This window comes from Ctenopharyngodon idella, chromosome 11, assembly GCF_019924925.1.
Source record: "Ctenopharyngodon idella isolate HZGC_01 chromosome 11, HZGC01, whole genome shotgun sequence".
NCBI lineage: Eukaryota > Metazoa > Chordata > Actinopteri > Cypriniformes > Xenocyprididae > Ctenopharyngodon > Ctenopharyngodon idella.
In genome coordinates, this window is record NC_067230.1 from 15,101,019 (window position 1) to 15,122,747 (window position 21,729).

The 21,729-nt window shown below is 36.0% G+C and overlaps 1 protein-coding gene across 1 annotated transcript; it reads left to right on the top strand.

The window, feature by feature from the left end:
- Positions 1–1,252: 1,252 nt before the first annotated feature.
- On the top strand, positions 1,253–10,062 carry LOC127522576 (serine/threonine-protein kinase NIM1). Its single transcript, XM_051912700.1, has 4 exons — positions 1,253–1,274; positions 4,050–4,340; positions 7,318–7,586; positions 9,310–10,062. The coding sequence occupies exons 1-4, from the start codon at positions 1,253–1,255 to the stop codon at positions 10,060–10,062; spliced, it is 1,335 nt and encodes a 444-aa protein (XP_051768660.1).
- Positions 10,063–21,729: the final 11,667 nt, after the last annotated feature.

A 21,729-nucleotide genomic window follows, 5' to 3' on the forward strand; every position in this document is an offset into this window, starting at 1 on the left:
GAGGAATTTATGTAAATAAATAAATAAATAAATAAATAAATGTTTTTATTGACAAAATATTTTCAAAAGCCACGGCCTGCATTTTGAAGTTAAACTCTTCTACCATTATTGCTCAGGAAATAAGATACCGTTATGGAGTATAAATTGTCACAAAATGGGAACCTGCCATTAAACTTAGTCTTTTCAGTCTGTTTCAGTTTAATTATGTTTTTTTCAGCTAAAATTAAACAGTAATATATATATATAAAAATATAAGACCATTGTTTTGGCCAAGAAAAATTGGTATTAGTGAAGTGTAATTTAACTAATAATAATGCAATACATATGACTTTCCCCAAGTGACAACCTGCCCCAACTAGACTTTTATATGATGATATTGGAAGATTGTTTTAAAAATGTTTTAAATTTAGCACAGTTTTGAACTAGATGTTTAAAATCACATTTACTGGTCTTCCCTATATCAAGTATGTTATTACCATCTGTTACCATCACAATAGTACTTTTTGTATGAGTAGGATGTTTGCAAGCAGTATTTGCACACACTGTAAAAAGTAATATGCTCTATCTACTCAATAACATTGTGGCAACAGATTACAAGCAATATTATTAATTAAATGTAACATATAAGAATTGAGTTAGAATTAATGATTTTAATTTCTTAAAAGTCAACCATTTAAAATGTATAAAATTAGCAAACACCGTTACAAAAACCACAAACTGACATAAAAAGCAAAGAGTCAAACGGCCCAACTAAATGAAACACTGATCACCATAATGACGACCAAACATTTTCAATAACATCAACATCAACATCTAAACCTCTGTTAATTCATGTGCTTCTCTTTCCTTCAGTGATTCTGCTCATTATCATCAGGTGTCTTCAATGTTGGCAATAAAAAATAAAGAGTTCTTAATTCATCTTTGACGTCTGCCTGCTATTCAGATGTTTTTGTTTAAATTTTACTTAAATTTTACTCGTTTTAAATGGTTGACATTTAAGGAATTAATTTGATTCTAACTCAATTCTATTTGTTGAATTTAATTAATAATATTGTGTGTAATCTGTTGCCAGAATTGTATGGAGTAGATATAGCGTATTACTTTTTACAGTGCAGCTTCATTGAGGTGTGTTGCAGTTTGGATATTATTACATTCTTCTAATTGGATTGAGCACTGGTGATCGGTGGAGGATTAAAGGCTAGAATGAGAGGTTGTCGTACTGTCCTCTGCATTCATTCATATAGACACCAGCATGAAGGATCCACAGCTACCAGGTAAGGTTTATTTCTTCATTAATGGAGAGTTTTTAATCAAACAGTAAGGGAGGGCAAATATAAGATCTTATTCACTGAACCATATTGGCCATTTTTAAGTGTTCTTTTGAAAGGCACCATCTCAATGTTTTAATTATTCTGTGCCATGTTAGACCTCTTTTATGTGCTGTAGTACACATAGTTGCATAGATTATGAACAACTGAAAAAAGATAATGAAAGATTTTTTTATTACAAGACAAATGTGATCCTCTATTATCTGCATACAGTGCATGTGTTTGAGATGTAATCACTGTTTCATTGACAAATAAAAAATCTTTCATTTCAACACTAAACACTGTTTTGATCTGCAGATATTGGTTTGTTAAAGACGGTGAAGGGTCTTACAGTACAAAAGTGAGTCCATTAAATAAACATTAAGATGTATGTTATTTTAATGTTATTATATTTGGTGGACAAGAAGAAAAAACATGTTGTAATTTTGTATAGTTTAAGTGAAATTTACAACACTTAATGTTATTACAATGCAATAACTTTGTATTAAAAGCAGCAAAAGCCACTAATTAAAAGTAGTTCATTCAGTTAAGTCTTATTCATTCCCAGCTATTTTTTTTCTTCCTGTAGTTTTTGGTATTACTGATATTGAAAGTAGTTCAGTGGATATTCTGTGTATTTTTAGAAGCGTGTCGAGTCTGCAACTTGTGATGCATGGTCTTAAAAAGGCTCCTAATCCACCCTGCTTAAGGACTTTCCTATTCAGACTTACAAGGCTGATCTTGCCTCCAACGCTGACATACTGGACATTTGAACTAAAATAGAAAGGACATGCAGTCATGGATTAGGATTATACAAGAACATCTAGAGAGATGCGACTTTTAAGTATGTCAAGCTAAATTTGTGATCAGAAGAAGAGATCTTCAAAAATAACATTTCAATTTTGTGATATTTCAAAAGGGTGTTCAGCATGTAATTTCAATATGTCATGCACGTCTCATTTTAGGTTTAGGTCTTTAATGAATAAGTAGGTGTAGGGTTATACTAGTCATTTTTAAACTTTAACCTCTCATACAGTAGTGGCCAAAAGTGACATCCAGAGGGGATATTTGTTTTTAATGACTCGACAAGTTTGATTAAACCATCAAAATAAGAGGAAAATATTTAGTGTTTTTTAAATATTAGGAAAGCCTGGCCCAAAATTATTATATTATTGGCATGTTTCATTGAGTTATCACAAATAAAACAATCGACTCCAAGCACAACTACGCAATATGCTCACAAAATCTTTAACACATTTGCAATAATATTCGAATAAAGAGTGCAGATGTCAGTTTTCACTTTTGGCCACTTACTTTATAATAGTGATCATAATTGAGGATATTTTTAAAGTAAATTTTAAAAATATATATAATAAGACATTGAATTATTGCAGTTTTGTATGGCATAAAAATGACTATATTGTATTGACCTCAATGTTCTATTCTATAGAGTCTAGACTATTACAAGCAGATTTCCTACATCAGTGTCATGATCCCTGTTCACCCCATCTATGAAAGGTTAAGCCTCTGTAAACCTTTCCTCCAACATGGAAGGTCATTAGGAGGAAGTGTCCCAGTCTGACATGGCCATTGCTTTTAGATTTCTAGACATTTACCAATAAAACCTTTTTTTTTATTATTGATTTATAAAAACCTTAATTTAAAGGCTTACACTTATTTTATAATTATTTTTGTATTTAAACAATTACTAAATCAAAAGGAGGGCTTCCGTACTCTAAATAAATGGTTTTGATGGTATAAATTAATGTAGTCCATTTAAGTTGATTCTTGTTATGGATAGTCTGTTTGTTTCCGTGGAGGCTGGGTTTTGTCACGTTTTAGTTCTCAGTTTATCTCAGTTTTCATTTTTTAAAGAGTTAGTTCACCCGAAAATGAAAATAATGTCTTACCCTCATGTCGTTCCACACCCGTAAGACCTTTGATCATCTTCAGAACACAAATTAAGATATTTTTGATCAAATCCGATGGCTCAGTGAGGCAGCTATTCCCAGCAAGTTAATTAACACTTTCAGATGCCCAGAAAGATGCTAAAAACATATTTAAAACAGTTCATGTGACTACAGTGGTTCAACCTTAATGTTATAAAGCGACAAGAATACTAAGCTTCATGAAGCTTCGAAGCTTTACGAATCTTTTGTTTCGAATCAGTGATTCAGATCGCGTATCAAACTGCTGAAATCACGTGACTTTGGTGCTCTGAGCCGCTGATTCGAAACAAAAGATTCGTGAAGCTTCATAAAGCAGTGTTTAGAAATCACCCATCACTAGATATTGTTGAATAAAGTCGTTATTTTGTTTTTTTGGCGCACAAAAAGTATTCTCGTCGCTTCATAACATTAAGGTTGAACCACTGTAGTCACATGAACTGTTTTAAATATGTCTTTAGTAGCTTTCTGGGCATCTGAAAGTGTTAATTATCTTGCTGGCAATGCAGGACTCACTGAGCCATCGGGTTTCATCAAAAATATCTTAATTTTAAAAAATTTAAATCTTAATCTTAAAAAGGGGTGTGGAACGACATAAAGGTGAGTAATAAATGACAGAATTTGCAAAGTTTCCATAGACACAGTGACTGCCAGATTAACCTAAAACACTCTTCATATTCTCTACCATAGAGGATGCATGAATTAGTTTTTATCCTTTTTTTTTTTTATTAATTTGAGTAATTTTACTTTCCTGGCATTTTCAATCATCCTGATTTTTTTTTTTTTTTCATCCAAGGTACCAAAATACTAAATGTCTGGGCGAAGCGACATGGGAAAAAAGGAAAGAATGAACCAGAGGCCCAACCTGCACAGACAGAACCAGAAACACGCACGGTTCCGGCACTAACACCTGAACAACGAGCGAAGCAGACAGCCTTCGAGAGGGTCCTCTATGACATGTCCCATAATGAGCGGGTCATAGATGACATTATGTTGGGCCGCAGGATTGCTTTCTATGAACTCAGAGGAGAAATAGGAACCGGAAATTTCTCCCAGGTCAAACTGGCTGTTCACGCTTTGACTAAAGGTGAGACAATCAGTGATCAATTTCAGTGTGTTAATTACTTAAAGTGCCCCTGTTATGCTATTTTAAAGGTTCCTATTTTAAAGGTTTTGTTTTGGAGGTCTACTACCATAGGTTTACATGCATCCATTTTCTCATAATATACATTGCACATCACCCTTTTTTCTCACATTGTCTGAAACGATTCAATAAAGGATTCAGTCTCTCTGTCTGAACCCCTCCTTTCCTTGAGCCTACTCTGCTCTGATTGGTCAGACGGCCCAGTCTGTTGTGATTGGTCTACCACTCACAGCAGAGGTCAGAAATGAAACACCCGATACCATATCTGAATTTCAGCTCCAGAGGCTTCCTCAGCACTTGTATACACAGTGATAAGAACAGTAATGATGATGTCCATTTTACAGTATCAATTCGAGCTTGAATTCTCATCTTTTGTAAGTGCATGCAAAGTGGACTTGCTATCACAGCACATGTCGACAACACAAACCAAACACTTCCAGGCCTCAGCTAACTACAGTGTTTGAGGGCGGGTCAAAGTAAACACTGTTGGTTTGTGCAGGAATTAAGACTGGAATTACTGACGACTCGTTTCAGGCATTTCCGAATCGGTTGTTTCTTTTGGGAGACAATAACTTCAGTTATTGTGCACTTTGATCTTTGAAACTTTGCAGACCTTTTACATTCACAAATAGTTACATTACTCACTATCCAAAAAAGCATAATAGGGGCACTTTAAGAAGGCTTTGGATATACAGTACTGTACATACAGTGGGCCCCCAAAAAAGTGTTTGGACACTCATGCCACATTGTCTGAATGGAAATATTATAAATCAAATAAAACCAAGTGGCACTTGAAAACAAGTTACCTGTTCTCCTAGCCTAACCATTTTTAATGAAATGTTTTACTTGAAAAATGTACTATCTTTCCTAAAATTTTGTCTGATTCTGATTACTTAATTATATTAATAATTAAATTATGTACTATATAAGAGTAATATTTTAAATGTCCAAATACTTTATGGGGCCACTGCATGCACAAGTCAGATTTTTATTTAATAAAATAGTGTTTTTTACATTTTATACGATATAAAATAGTCTAAACTAGACATTTAAAGTTGGCATGAAATGAAAACTCCAACTTGATCTCATGAGAAAACAACTATTTTACGAGATGCAGATTCTGTATGATTTTGTGTGATTTGATTCATATGAAAATGTGTGATTTTTAGTAAAAAGCAAGCATGAAGCAGATCAAGCAAAAAGGTAATGCAATTGTACAAATACGAATTAGCCAGTAATTTGCAAAAACATAAAGTAGTTACGAATTGACATGAGAGAGTATTGGTCAATTCACTCTTTCTATTGTCTAAATACATGTTATTGATCTTATTATGAACGATTCATCATCTGCATATGTTTTTTTTTGACCTCGTAATTTTTAAAGGGGTCTTATAAGTCTCAGGTGTCTCCAGAATGTGTCTGTGAAGTTTCAGCTCAAAATACCCCACAGATCATTTATTATAGCTTGTCAAATTTGCCCCTATTTGGGTGTGAGCAAAAACACGTCGTTTTTTTGTGTGTGTCCCTTTAAATGCAAATGAGCTGCTGCTCCCGGCCCACTTTCCAGAAGAGGGCGGAGCTTTAACAGCTCGCGCTTCGGTCGCTCAACAACAACAAAGCTGGAGAATCTCACGCAGCCAAAATGAGGATTGTCAGTAACGGTGTTCAGCCTTACATTGTTCAAACCGGAGTCGACACTGATGGAGAGACTCAGGAAGAAGTTACAACTTTATAAGTTTTTAAGTTACAAGTTGAATCAACTCATCGACTAGCATGTGCCGTCATGTTAATCTTTTGTGCAAATCCAGCGTTGAATTGACCCTCGTTTGTGAAGCAGTCCGGCGTAAAATGACGGCATGACAACAACACTCTACTACAACAACTCTTCCTCTTCTCTAAAGCAGCCCAACATGGCCTCACCCCCTTTGTTGTGTGTTCTCAGGGGCGGGGTTTATGTAAATTTTAGGGTTTGTGATGTCACCAACCCAGGAAGAAGCTCGTTGTAGTCCCTACCAGCCATTTGTTGTAGTCCTCAAAAAGCGATTTCTGTTCACGAGTTCACACTTACAAATAATCAGATAGTAAATAGTATGAGTAATAGTATGCGTATTTGCCGTGCTGTCCGAGGAGAGGGCTCCGAGCTCGGTATTTGGCCCGAACTCAGAGTACTCCCCCCGTATTTCTGGTTAGGAAGTAACCAGGTGAGTGTGAGGAGACGGGGTGGTGGAGGGATGCTGGAAAACACTGTCGAGGAATATGGGTGAGTCGACTGTGTTTATATATAGGCCTTCACTCATGCTGATTGGGTAGATATGTTGATTACTGATTGTTGACAGCTGGCTGAAATGACGTGATTATTTGAACGTTGCTCCTCCCGAATTTTGTTAATAAAACATCATTAAAAGAAAATATCTCCCTTTGCATTGAACTTTGCAGATGTTGTTTATGCTCAAGCTGCAACATTACACACTAACTAAAGTTAAAAAAAAGTGAAATCATAATCAAGGACCCCTTTAAACTCTCTCTGGTGACATATGCCAGACTTCTCCAATCATTGAGTGTATGTATTGCTGTGCTCTGTCGTTTGCAGCCCCTGACGGCAGGCGGCACAGTTTAACAGGGTCTGTTAAATGTCAGTGACCACGAGTTCATCCGCTCATGTAATCTCATCAGATTTACAGCACCCCCTCTGTGAACCTCTCTAATGTTTTTTTGGGGGGGATTGGTGAGATGCCTCTTGAAAAACAACACAGCAGGGAGGCCTCTCAAGAATCTTGCCACATATTTAAAAACATTAAATATGATACAGTATAGACTTTATAGGGTTAAGTTAACAAGGTCACTACGTTTGTATAACATGGATTTTCCCAAATATAACTCGCTTTGATTTAACACAAATCTCTCTTTCTCTCACACACAGAGCGTGTTGCAGTAAAGATTCTTAATAAGGCGCGTCTCGACAAGAAGTCACAGAACATATTTGCCTCAGAGATCATCTGTATGGAAAAACTCTCCCATCCAAACATTGTCCGTCTGTATGAGGTGCTTGAGACCAGTAAGCATTTGTACATCGCTATGGAGTATGGCAGTGGAGGAGACCTGTTCTCACGCATCACCACCAGGGGGCGCCTGTCAGACCTGGAAAGCAAGCTCGTATTTGCCCAGATCATCTCAGCCATCAAATACATGGTGAGAGCAGCAGGGCTTTGTCCTCATCTGACCTGACAACAGCAAGAGTCACTCATACTTAAGAGTTAGGAATTTTATATTAGGTGGCCTTAACTACTATGTCAATCACAGAAACTTCTTGTTGTTCTCCGGGATAAGATGAAATCCAGAGGGGACCGCACGTTTGCGGTCGCTGCCCCTAAATTATGGAACAGCCTGCTGTTATATATTAGGGACGTACAGACGCTCGGTCAGTTTAAAAGCCACTTGAAAACATATTTTTTTATGATAGCGTTCAATCATAGATAAGTGCGGAGGTTGCTAGTATCATATATGCTGCTTCTGATCCTAGTTAAGATGTATTTTTAAGGTTTCTTTTTATATTACTTATATAATTATATGGATGTGTTCCTTTTTTAAAAATTGTCTTCTGCTCATTGTGTTACTATTTGTACAGCAGTATGGTCAATGTTGTTGTTTTTTATTCAGTGCTTTATAAATAAATTGGAATTGGAATTTGAATGTACTTACATCAAAAAATACTTATTGTGTTCATACTGTATTCCCAAACACTTTTGCTGCTATTGAGGTGTGATATGTGTACAGTTAGGGACAGGTTTGATGGTATGTGTAAGTTTAAGGGTGGGTTAATGTGTAATTATAACAGTGTAATTATAAATGTAATTACAGAAATTAATTACAGATCTATCTATCTATCTATCTATCTATCTATCTATCTATCTATCTATCTATCTATCTCATAGCAACCACCCAGAACACCCTAGCAACCCTAGCAACACTCTAGCAACACCCTAGCAACCATCCTGAGTACCCTAGCAACCACATAGCAACACCCTAGCAACCACCTCAAGTACCTTAGCAACCACATAGCAACATCCTAGCAATCACCCAGAATACCTTAGCAATCACATAGCAACACCTTAGCAACCACATAAAACTCTTGCAACCACTCGAAGTACCCTAACTCTATCTATCTATCTATCTATCTATCTATCTATCTATCTATCTATCTATCTATCTATCTATCTATCTATCTATCATCTGACCATTTCTATCTATCTATCTATCTATCTGACCATTTCTATCTATCTATCTATCTATCTATCTATCTATCTATCTATCTATCTATCTATCTATCATCTGACCATTTCTATCTATCTATCTATCTATCTGACCATTTCTATCTATCTATCTATCTATCTATCTATCTATCTATCTATCTATCTATCTATCTATCATCTTCCCATTTCTTTCTTTCTTTCTTTCTTTCTTTCTTTCTTTCTTTCTTTCTTTCTTTCTTTCTATCTCTATCTATCTATCTATCTATCTATCTATCTATCTATCTATCTATCTATCTATCTATCTATCAGAGCTACTAAACTAAAACTTTCAAACTAAAAACCTTCAAACTTTAAGCTTTTAAAGCTTTTTTTTGTTGTTGTTTTTAAATGAAATTTAACTGAAAATTAAAAGTTTGGGCTCAGTAAGATTTATTTTGAAAATATTTGTTTGCATTTTATTGGCAGTAAAGACGAACAATGTTATATTGTTAAATATTGTTATTGTTAATTAATACTGACCAGCAATATTCACCGTGAATTATGTGAGATGATATATTTTTTGTCAGTTGTTATTTAGTAGTTTGTTAGTTTCCTTTTATTACACTTATAATGTATATAATCTTTTTTAATTGGTATAACTAACGGATCTGTTTATTTTTCAGCACGAAAATAACATTATCCATCGTGACCTGAAAGCAGAAAATATTTTTTACACCACATGCTACTGCATCAAAGTGGGCGACTTCGGCTTCAGTATCGTCAGTGAGCCGATGGAAACTCTAAACACGTTTTGTGGCTCCCCGCCGTATGCGGCGCCTGAGCTCTTCAGAGACAAAAGCTACGTGGGCCGTTATGTGGACATCTGGGCGCTGGGTGTCCTGCTCTACTTTATGGTGACCGCCACCATGCCTTTCTACGCCGCCAACTTAGGCCGACTGAAACGCTGCATCCTGCAGGGGGCGTACAGCATCCCGCCCTACGTCCCTGACTCCTGCCAACTGGCTATCAAAGGCATGCTGAGACCCGTACCTGTGGACCGCACCACGGTGTCACAGCTGATGATATGCTCCTGGCTGAAGGGCATCGAATACCCCAAACCCTATCCCGCTTTCAGCATGACGCCCAATTACCTAGCTGACCCTGCAAAGAGCCTGTGCGTGGAGGAACAGGAAGTAAAGTCAGATCTGAGTGAGCTGGGTATCAGTGCCACACATCTGCAGAATAACACCTGCACTGACTGTCGTAGCCCAATAACAGGAACTTATCGTATCCTGCTGCACCGCATCCAGAAGAGGAGATCTGTGGAGGCGGTGGGATATTCCGCGATGTGCCCAGAGGATTTTGGTAACAAGAAATACTGGGCCAACAGCGCAACAGCTAAGCACAATCCCTCTGCAGTGTGTAATGTCCTATGAAGACAATTGTGATCATATTTGAATGGTCCATGTGTGGATGATACATCTGATGCCATGCTTCAGGAAGTAATGAATTTACATGTATGAAATTCTGCCTATAGCATCCCAGCATCGATCCCAAAATTAAGCTTTTACTTTCATTAATATTTTCATAATATACCAAGCTATAAAGTTCCCTTTATCTGTGCTTTGGTGCTCACCTGCTGCTAAATCTATGACGATTTAATGATTCATGAATGATTCAATGTTTTACAAACAAATGACTCTTACGATTCTTTTTAGCGAATCAAAAACATACAGCGCAATAAGTGTAGCCTGATACCCAAAACGAATGACTCTTACGAACTGGTTCTTTTTAGCGAATCAAAAACACAGTACAGGATGACCAGTATAGCCTGATTCCTGAAATGACTCTTATGAGTCAATTCTTTTTAGTGACTCAATAACATACAGCGTGACCAGTGTAGTTTGATTCCCAAAATGAATTACTCTTAAGAGTCGGTTCTTTAAAGCTTAAGCAAATCAAAAACATACAGTGCAAAAACATATAATGAATTGCTCTTGTGAATCAAAAACATATAGCGCGACCAGTGTAGCATGATTCCCAAAATGAATGAATCTTACGAGCCGATTCTTTTTAGTGAATTAAAAACATAAAGCATGATAAATGGGCCTGTCCCTAATTGCGCCTTGCGGTCTTACTATGAGTTCACATTTTCGTGCTTTAACACTACTTTGACAGTCAGGCAGAAATCTGCTGTGGAGCTCATTATAGTACTGGCTTGGTAAAGCGCAAATCGAGGTTGCATATCGGTCGCAAAGGTGGCGCTCGTGAGCACCCTTCTGAAACCTAAAATGACAAATGAGACACTCTACAGTCTCGTGGACTATATGATTGCATGTACATGGCAGCCATTATAAAGGTGGACTTTGTTTTCAAGCGCTCAAGTCAATCGCACAAAAATTGGGCTGCACGCGGACAGGGTGTGTGGATGTCCGCGGACCCTCCCGATGAAGAAAATTACACCATGTGGGCGGTGTGGGGCGGCTGAAGTATACTTTGGGCTTAAGTCCACAAGACCTTCAGTGCACATGAAATGTGCCATTTGGGACAGGGCCAAATGTAGCCTGATCCCTGAAACAAACAAGTCTTATGAGCCGGTTCTTTTTAGTGAATCAATGCAGTGAGTCCAGTGTAGCTCCATTCCCGAAACTGATTATCTTAAAGAGTTAGTTCACCCAAAAATGAAAATGATGTCATTTATTATTCACCCTCATGTCGTTCCACACCCGTAAGATCTTCGTTCATCTTCAGAACACAAATTAAGATATTTTTGATGAAATCCAATCGCTCAGTGAGGCCTGCAAGATAATTAACACTTTCAGATGCCCAGAAAGCTGCTAAAGACATATTTAAAACAGTTCATGTGACTACAGTGGTTCAACATTAATATTATAAAGCAATGAGAATACTTTTTGTGTGGCAAAAAAACAAAATAACGACTTTATTCAACAATATCTAACGATGGGCAATTTTAAAACACTGCTTCATGAAGCTTTACGAATCTTTTGTTTCGAATCAGTGGTTCGGATCGTGTATCAAACTGCCAAAGTCACGTGAACTATTGAAATTTCGACACAGTTATGATGTAATGAAGCCACGTTTACTGAAATCACGTGACTTGATATGCGCTCCGAACCACTGATTCGAAAACAAAAGATTCGTAAAGCTTCATGAAGCAGTGTTTTGAAATCACCTATCACTAGATATTGTTATTATTGCCGCACAAAAATTATTCTCGTCACTTTATAATATTAAGGTTAAACCACTGTAGTCACATGAACTGTTTTAAATATGTTTTTAGCAGCTTTCTGGGCATCTGAAAGTGTTAATTATCTTGCTGTCAATAGAGGCCATTGGATTTCATCAAAAATATCTTAATTTGTGTTCTGAAGATGAATGAAGGTCTTACGAGTGTAGAACGACGTGAGGGTGAGTAATAAATGACAGAATTTTCATTTTTGGGTGAACTAACCCTTTAAGATCTGGTTCTTTAATTTTTTTAGTTAATCAAAATCATACAATGCGATTGGTGTAGTCCGATTCCCAAAACTAACGGCTCTTATGAGCTGGTTCTTTTTAGCGAATCAAAAACATACAGGGTGACAAAAGTAGCCCGATTCTTGAAACGAATGATTATAATAAGTCGGTTCTTTTTGGTGAATCAATAACACACTGCGCAAGCAGCGTAGCTCGATTCCCGAAACGAATGACATGTTTCATTGAATAGCTTGATTGAATAACTGCATTGAATCATTATAATTGAAATATACTCAAATGAATCAGAATGAATCAGTTGTATTGCACAGGGTTTTTTTTTTTAAATTCTATTTTACAAAATCTATAGGGTCCAGTGGGGTCCAAATGTCTGAGGCTAGTGAAAATGCTTATTCATGTTTTCTCACTTGTTTAAAGAGGTCTCAGACTTTTAGACCTCAATGACGTATGTTAATACAGGTGCTTTACATTTAACAACCTTTTATAAGCAGAACAATTAGCATGCACAACTGGATTTAACATATACATGTAATTCTAAAGAAGGATGTTTCTGTTTGTACTAAAACATGTTTTGCAGTCGATCCATAAGTGGATATCTACTTTTGCCAAGTTGAAAATGGAAATGTGCCCAATACTGAGTGGTTAGGCAAACATTTGATACATTTTAGTATCACTGAAAGGTCGAATGTTTGAGAATGTTGTTTGTTTGACAGTCTGAGCCGCAGCTTTGGGCTGAGTGTCGAGTGTCGCACAGTAAAAGTTTGCAGTAAACTGGTTACTGGCTGTTCTGGCCTTATGTAACAAAGTTCACATGTAGCTTTACAAAAGCCTGATGGATTTGATGCTGATTTGGTGGCCTCAACTGCCATCTCTCAGGCAGGGTTTACACTGTGTATGACGTAAAGGATTAATCGCTGATCGGCTGTTGATCCTAATTAGCGTGGTGCTTTATAAAAAGCTTGTGGTATCAGCGATTACATTGTATTCTATAGAATTAATCACCTTAATTATTCCTGAAAAGGGAAACAAGCCTTGGCACATTCATATCAGGAATGGAGGAGATCTGCCAAGACACTGTTTTTACAGGCATGATAGAGTTTTGTAGTTGCACACATATGCCTTTGACCTTGAAAATTATACTTAGAGATACTTTTCAGATAGCTAAACCTTATATTACTTATTGGCATGATATAGTAGATGTGAAATTGTTATTATGCATCATTTGCAGCTTTAATTATCAACTTACAGTCAAGGAATGCATGTGATTTATTGTTTCATGATTGTGTGTTAATATTAACAGCTTTGTGTTTAAGCTCATATCCATGACAAATAAATTGTACTTTGCTAATATGATTCATAACATTTCATGTCACATAAATGACAGATACAACATGAAAAATACATTGTATTGTATTTTTGTATATTTTCATGCCAATTAAATCAATTTTCCTCCCAAATTCTCATTACTGTAATGCAAAAAATGACATTCTCATGCTAAAAATAATATAAATAAGTATTTATACAAAAGTATATAAGTATACATCAGTATATTTTTTGTTATTTGTCATATAGGATTCATAGCAGGAAAAAATAAATAAATAAAATGTCCCAATGCATTATTATAATGAGAATTTAGGGAAATGTGTGTAATTGTGATAGAGATAATGTTATAGACTAATGTAAAAAATTATAATAATAATAATATGCAGTATATATACATTTTCATTTTGAATTTCATTTTCATTTGTTTTCATTTTTGAAGTTTATAAGCTTTAATAATCTTTAAAATGCATGCGAAAAACAGGCATATCATAAAAATCAATGTGCTTCAGATTCAGTGCTGTGAACATTACAAAACCTCATTGAGACCCATGAGGGTTTTTTTCATCTTATTGAGCAACATCTGATCAAAAAACTTGATCACGGAGTCATTTGTTTTCTTATGTAATCCAGTACATATTGTTCTTATAAATTGTGAAATTAGACAAAATGAATAGTAAATATGTACATTAGTGATTTGTTTGACAAAGGAGAATCCAGTTAAATGACAAATTAAAAAAGTTTATTCTTTTTACTGGAGCCCGAGAAGTGCTCGATTTGAATAAGATATCCAGCGTAAACAAGTGTGGAACTGGATTAACTGTACTAAGATTTTTCAAGCCAACCAATATATTGACATAGTCAACCACATCTATTGTATTTTTGAAAATTTTTCTGCTATTGCTAAGCACTTAAGGTTTAGCCTCAACATAAACATCTCCCATTACAGCCTATCATGATGAATATTCAGCAACAAAACACTTGAGAAAACATTTGTTCAAATCCTTCTTAGATGTGCAAAGCATGGCAGAGATTTACTGTCCTCAGAACGAACTGTTTCTTTTTATCCCCATGTGACTTCATTTAGCCACAATTTCACAATACATGTGCTCTTCCTGCGCGCTACTAGTTTGTACTTGCAGCGTTTACAGTTTCTTCAAAGTGATTGTCAGTTTACAAACTGATATGAATTTTGCAATATTCTACTTGGCCCCATCCTTTCAGACTTGTTCACACATGCGTTAGCACCAAAGTGTGCAATCAATGTCTAGTGAAGATCACACAAGATCACTGATGTACTTTGATACCAAATGCTACCTGTATATTTCACAATAGTAACAGCTATATTTCATTTCCCATTTAGATATACCCTTTAAAGTAACATTTAAGTAATTGGTTTTTCAGTGTGAAACCTACTTATATGTGGTAATAGACAAGATCTTTATAAGCTGCCTTTCTAAATTATAGGACATCTTAAAACTTAAAATAAGAAAGTTCAAATAGATGTGTATCATCAGAACCTGTAGTTCCACCACTTCACTGACAAAGGGCACCCTCTCTAAAATCTGAACATTTATCTCTACATAGTTTCCTGTATTTATTAAATATATATATATCTATATATATATATATATATTTTTTTTTTTTTTTTTGATTTTTTTTTTGTGTATATTCTGGTGCAAATAAACAAACAAACAAAAATAAATATCCTTAGATCTATAAACTTCCTTAGCAGTTCATATTCTTTTTTTTTTTTTTTTTTTTAAAGCTGAAGTCTGTAACTTTTTTTGGTTAAAAATGATCCAAAATCAGTTTTTGAGCAAGTACATAACCAGCCAGTGTTCAAAGCTATCTCCTTACCTTAGCCCGATTCACAACGGTAATCTTGTAATAATGTTTTCTAATTCGGGTATTACTGGTGGGTTTTCGCGGGAAATTCGAGCATGCCGCCGTTCATCTTTGCGTCATTACGTCACGTCTGTTTACATAAAGAACGAGTCCCAGCTAGTAGGTTATATCGCATGTGAGGCGGATCATTTATAGCCTTTTCTCACAGCAGCTGCAATAATTAAACTTATCATTTTGATGGCGTATTGTATGGTATGACAATTTAACGTTAGAGATTAAACTTACAGAAATTGAAATCTACAGGTAACGCTAATGCACATTAAATACACATAGTCATGCCATGCTGATGTTGTTAACATTAACAATTTGAGAACAAAGTATAACAGTAATAATAATTTGCACGGTTTGACGTGATCTGAGCTAAGCGATTGTTAGATATAATCACCATTGGCACGACAGCAAAAATTAGATTCAGGATTTAACCCTCTCACTCCTCCAGGAAATGATTCTGGTGTCCCCAGATGACCAACAACGTCAAAAGGTTTGTCGTAGGATGTCAGGAATGTGCCATGACTTAAACACCTTCCTTCTTGATGGCTTCACCTTTGTCCTCGTAGTAGTGGACCGGTTCTCCACGGCCATGGAGATCACTATTCAACCATGTGTCCAGAAACTTTGGAATACCCGAGGACATAGTTTCGGATAGAGGCCCCCAGTTTATCTCCAGGGTATCGAAAGAATTCTTATCTCTGTGTGACTGTAAGCTTCTCCTCTAGTTACCACCCACAGAACAATGGGCAGACGGCGAAGAAGATTCAAGAGATTAGTCACTTCCTGAGAACTTTCTCTCACAGCCTCCACTTCCTTGCCAGGTACACGCAAAACTCTCTGTTTTAGTGTGGCAGTAGATAATTGCTTCTGAGTGATCAAGAGGGTTTGGGAAGCCGCACATCAACGTCTGCAGCAACAGAGATCCATCAGAACAGCCATGCCAGTGCCTGGAGATCTCCACCTACCAGCCCCGGGCAGAAGGTATGGCTCTCAACTTGGGACATCCAACTGCACCTGCCCTGCAAGAAACTGAGTCCCGGATACATTGGTCTCTTCACCATTGTCAAGCAAGCCAACCTGTTTAAGTATCGGTTACAAATTCTCTTACATTACCGTATTCACCCTAACTTCCATGTCTCACTGTTCAAGCTTCACCATCCTCCTGTCTTCTCTCTCTCTGCCGAGCCTTTGCCGCTGGTCCGCTGGTTTTTTTTACCTGGTTTACCGGTGCCGTAGGTGCCCGTAGCTTTCGACAAGGTACTCGAGACGACATCCTGAATCCAGCCCTCACAGCTCCTCGTGGACGGGGCCGGCCGTGATGTTGGTGACCATTATCCATGTAACGTCATGGATATACCATTCTCCACACATTTTCCATAACAGCGCTAAAACAACGTCCTTTGTTTTCAAAAGTCCCTTTCAAAGCCTCTTGCGACTGACTCATTCACTCATATTTATGTAACTTTAACTCAATCCATATTATGCACTAATGGACCCTTTCTCAATACCAAATACAACATATTATTTATATTAAATATTTAGTGAACAACAATATTTAAATTAACAACAATATTATAAATGACAACAGGAAATAAACACAATTGCACAATTCAGTCAAACGTACAAAAGCAGAGCTCTACAGGATGTAAATTAAAGAGCTTAATATTAAAGTATTAAATTTAACATAGCCCAATTTGGTTTGCTCAGGAACAAGTAACAGATTAATAACACCAAAGATTGCCTGTTTTATGTACCCAAAATGAATTATATCTCATGTTTAACCACTATAAGAGCCAGCGGCAAATCCCTGAAGCACTGGCTGAGATGAAGCTGTTCTCGGCGGGTACATGAGCACTGAACGGCTGCTGACGGTTTGGAGCTCGCATCTCCGAAAACGTCTAAACAAATTGTAAAATAGGTGCCGTGATTAAATATATATCACATATTTGAGATCTAAACAACTACATTCTCTCCTAAAAAAAAAACAAAAAAACTTAAAACTACAGTTCATGGTATAGTATTTGTAAAAATTACAGTGGATTTGCTTGGCTGCCATGACAGTCGCTTCAAGCAGAGTGATACAAACGGTGAAAAGGTAGGAATGCTGTTATCACTAAAATATCACACGGCTCTCAGCCAATCAGATTCGAGAACCAGAAAGAACTGTTGTATGCACTCTTAAAGTACACTTAAGTGGCCCTTTGTTTCATTAACAATGTTATCAAAGAGAGATTGCTTATCCTCAGTGTGTCAGCGTGTCTTTTGGATGATGTAATCTGCAAAACATGAGAAAATATACCAATCATTACTCATAAAATGTAATCATAAAATCTCCCTTGTATGCAAAATAATCTCATGGGGTTTCTTCCTTCTGTGAACACATAATCAATGAGCAGATTGGTCGAAATTGGTTTTCAAAAGAAGTTTCAATCTGAATCATAATAGCCCATGCAATTGGCCGACACTATTAAATATTCATTTCCGAGCACTTGCAAAACTTCTCATGGCTACAGGCCAACAGAACCCGCTTTATTGTCTTAGTCATGAACGACGCAAATAACAAGTTTAGAGTTGTTGGTGGCACAAGCATACATTGATGACATATTGTCCTGAAAATGTCCAACCTCCCTGAATGTGAGAAAAGTGACGCTAATCTTACAACATTCACATACGCCTTAGTCACAGAATCACGACATACTGCAAACAAAACGCTCACAGGCTTTAATTGTTTACGTTACACAGGCCGGTTTGGAAGTTGTCCTCAGGTTTATACTGGCACCTATTGGTGTAGATGTAAACGCAAAAGGTTTCAATTACTGACCCAGCAACTTCCAGGGAACAGTAAGTGCTTTGGCTAACGTTCTGGCAAGGTTCTCTCAAAGTTATGAACATATGTTCATCCAACATTGATACAAACTTTTTTCAAAATTATCAGGTCTTTAATAATGTTTTTAAAATGTTAGCACAAAACCTTTTGCATCAATCATGATTTTTTTTTTTTTTCTAAAATGCTTTAGGGACATTTACACAACACCTTTTTTTTTTTTTTTTTTTTTTTGTTTTTTTACAATATTACACAATATTATGTATGTACACCGCATACAAGTCCCCTGAAGCCATACATTAGCCTTGAGCGAGGAACAGACTGAAATTTACACTGTGCATCTGAGACTAATTTCAAGGATTATAAAATATTTCTGTTGTCTTAGGGCAACCTTGGATCGCCGAGTGTGACATGCTCATGGATGGCTGATTAATTATCTTTCTGGTCAATCTTAGTCTATGACGTAGTAATAAATTTTATAGGGCATCAAAAATGTGTATATTATATCTTATCTTACATATGTGTGTATATAAGAGAGCACAATTAAAAGAAAAAGTGAGAGAAGTTCAGCTAAAGAAAAGTATTGATAGTTCGCAAAAATAAATAAATAAATAAATAAATAAATTTACTTGCTCTCCTGTCGCTCCAAACCTGTATGACTTTCAAAAGCTATTTGAAGTATTTTTTTTAATGAAAGTCAGTGGGATCCAATGTTGTTTGTTCCTTCTTTTTTTGTGTTCCACAGAAGAAAAATAGTCATACAAGTACATCAAAATTATTTATCAGTTTCTTTATGTTATGGTGGTATATCAAAATTCCAGTCCATTTAATTTCTTTTCTTCTTTCATTTCCAGGCAAAATCAACCTTATTCCTAACATTAGTGCAAGGGGATTTTGCAAAGACTTAGTCATCTGAAGACATTTGAAATAATAAGTGGCAGAAAAGTGTGCTTTTGTGTTTAGATTTTAGTATTAGAAGACTTGGAATACAATATATATATGGACTATGTTTAGGGTGCGTTTATGGTGTTTTTGTCTTTTTTTGAAACTTGAAAGCTTATGGTGAGTGTGTGATTTCTCTTATGGGGGAAAAAAAAACAGTTAACATTTAGTTAAACGTCTTTTGTGTCCCACAAAAGAAAGAAAGTCGTGTGGATTTGAAACTATTTGATAGAATTTTCCATGTGAAAAAAGTATAGTACATTCTAGTAACTTTGCAAATACATGTCAACTAACTCTCATTAGAGTATTAGTAGACTGTCTGCTTAATATCTGCTAACACTTTATTTTGATGCTCCCCCAACTACGTCAACTCTTTCTACTAACCCGAACCCTAACACCCCTATAACCTTACGGGCAAGGCAAGGCAATGACGTATATCAAACTGCCGAAGTCACGTAATTTCAGTAAACGAGGCTTTGCTACATCATAAGTGTTTCAAAACGTTTCGAAATTTCAATAGTTCACGTGACTCTGGCAGTTTGATACGCGCTCCGAACCACTGATTCGAAACAAAAGATTTGTAAAGCTTCATGAAGCAGTGTTTTGAAATCGCCCATCACTAGATATTGTTGAATAAAGTCGTTATTTTGTTTTTTTGGTGCACAAAAAGTATTCTCATCGCTTCATAACATTAAGGTTGAACCACTGTAGTCACATGAACTGTTTTAATATGTCTTTTGTAGCTTTCTGGGCATCTGAAAGTGTTAATTATCTTGCTGGCAATGCAGGACTCACTGAGCCATCGGATTTTATCAAAAATATCTTAATTTGTGTTCTGAAGATGAACGAAGGTATTGCAGGTGTGGAACAACATGAGGGTGAGTAATTAATGACAGAATTTTAATTTTTGGGTAAACTAACCCTTTAACTAAAGGCTAAAATACTAATTCTGACTATCTGAATCACTAAATTCGGGGCTTCCCTGTCCGAATGGAGCAATCAGAGAGCTTCGGTTCGTGAAACACACTAGTAGCAACTCCCAGCTTCCTAGTGACCTCCTACCCTTCAATAGGGAGGAGTTATTCCGAAAACTATCCACCTCTGATGGCTTCCAGTATCCCCCTGACCCCTAGAGTGGGGTTATCACCAACCGTCTTCCTCTGATAGCTTTCGGTATGACACCAGCCTGCACCCAAGGACCTGGTGCTCCACATGTCTGAGTGTGTGTGTAAACTCACTGTCTCACTTCCTAATTCTCTCCACTGCACTGTAAAAAGTCATACGCTCGATCTACTCAACAAAATTGTGGCAACAGATTACAAGTAATATTATTAATTAAATTCAACATATAAGAATTGAGTTAGAATTAATCAAATTAATTCCTTAAAAGTCAACCATTTAAAATGTGTAAAATTAGCAAACACCATTACAAAAACCCCCAAACTGACATAAAAAGCAAAGAGTCAAACTGACCAACTAAATGAAACACTGATCACCATAATGGCGACCAAACATTTTCAATAACATCAACATCAACATCTAAACCTCTGTTAATACTTGTGTTTCTCTTTCCTTCAGTGATTCTGCTCGTTATCATCAGGTGTCTTCAATGTTGGCAATAAAAAATAAAGAGTTAATTAATTCATCTTTGACGTCTGCCTGTTATTCAGATGTTTTTGTTTAAATTTTACTTACATTTTACTCGTTTTAAATGGTTGACATTTAAAGAATTAATTTGATTAATTCTAACTCAATTCTATTTGTTGAATTTAATTAATAATATTGCTTGTAATCTGTTGCCAAAATTTTGAGCAGATATAGCGCATTACTTTTTACAGTGACAGCCCTAACCAGAACTAAATAAAATCTTAACCAAAAATATATTATAAAGAGAATTAAAGATTAAAAATGATGATACATATATCAATAGATGCATAAGAAATAAAAAATATAATGCATAAGAAATAAAATTAATTGAATCACTAAATTCGGGGCACCCCATCTGAATGGAAGAGTCAGAGAGCTTTGATTTGTTATTACAAAGCACACTTTTTAAAAGTGTACTTAATTGTGTTAAGAAGTGTATTCTCTTTAAGTACTCTTTTAATGTATCTATCTGCAAGTACATTGTTTTTAAATACAATTATTTTTGCACAGAAAGAATAAATGGATGCGATGACAGGTTTAGATCCAGCGTATTTGAATCACAGCTATTTGGCATAAAATGGGGAAACTATACTCAGTAATTCATCCCACCCCAGCAAGTTTAGGCATTACCTGTCATACCTCACAGTGATACTTTGGCATTTGAAAGATACAGAGATAAGAATCCCCTAAATCAATTTCAAAGAGCTTAAGCAAGAACAAACATGTGCTCAGTGACATGGATCATGGAACCAACTGGGAAATAAATGTATTTGCTTAGAAAGGCCCTGAAAGGCAGACTAATTTTATAACCAAGCTTTTCTCATTAAGCAATTAATATTTAATTTAAAGAATTAATAAAGCAGTGTCTCAATTTTTGTTTGTTCAAAATAACCTAATAAAATACAGCAATAATAATAATATATGCTAGAGTATTGTCATAGAAATAGCACACAAAAGAAAAACACATGACAATTCA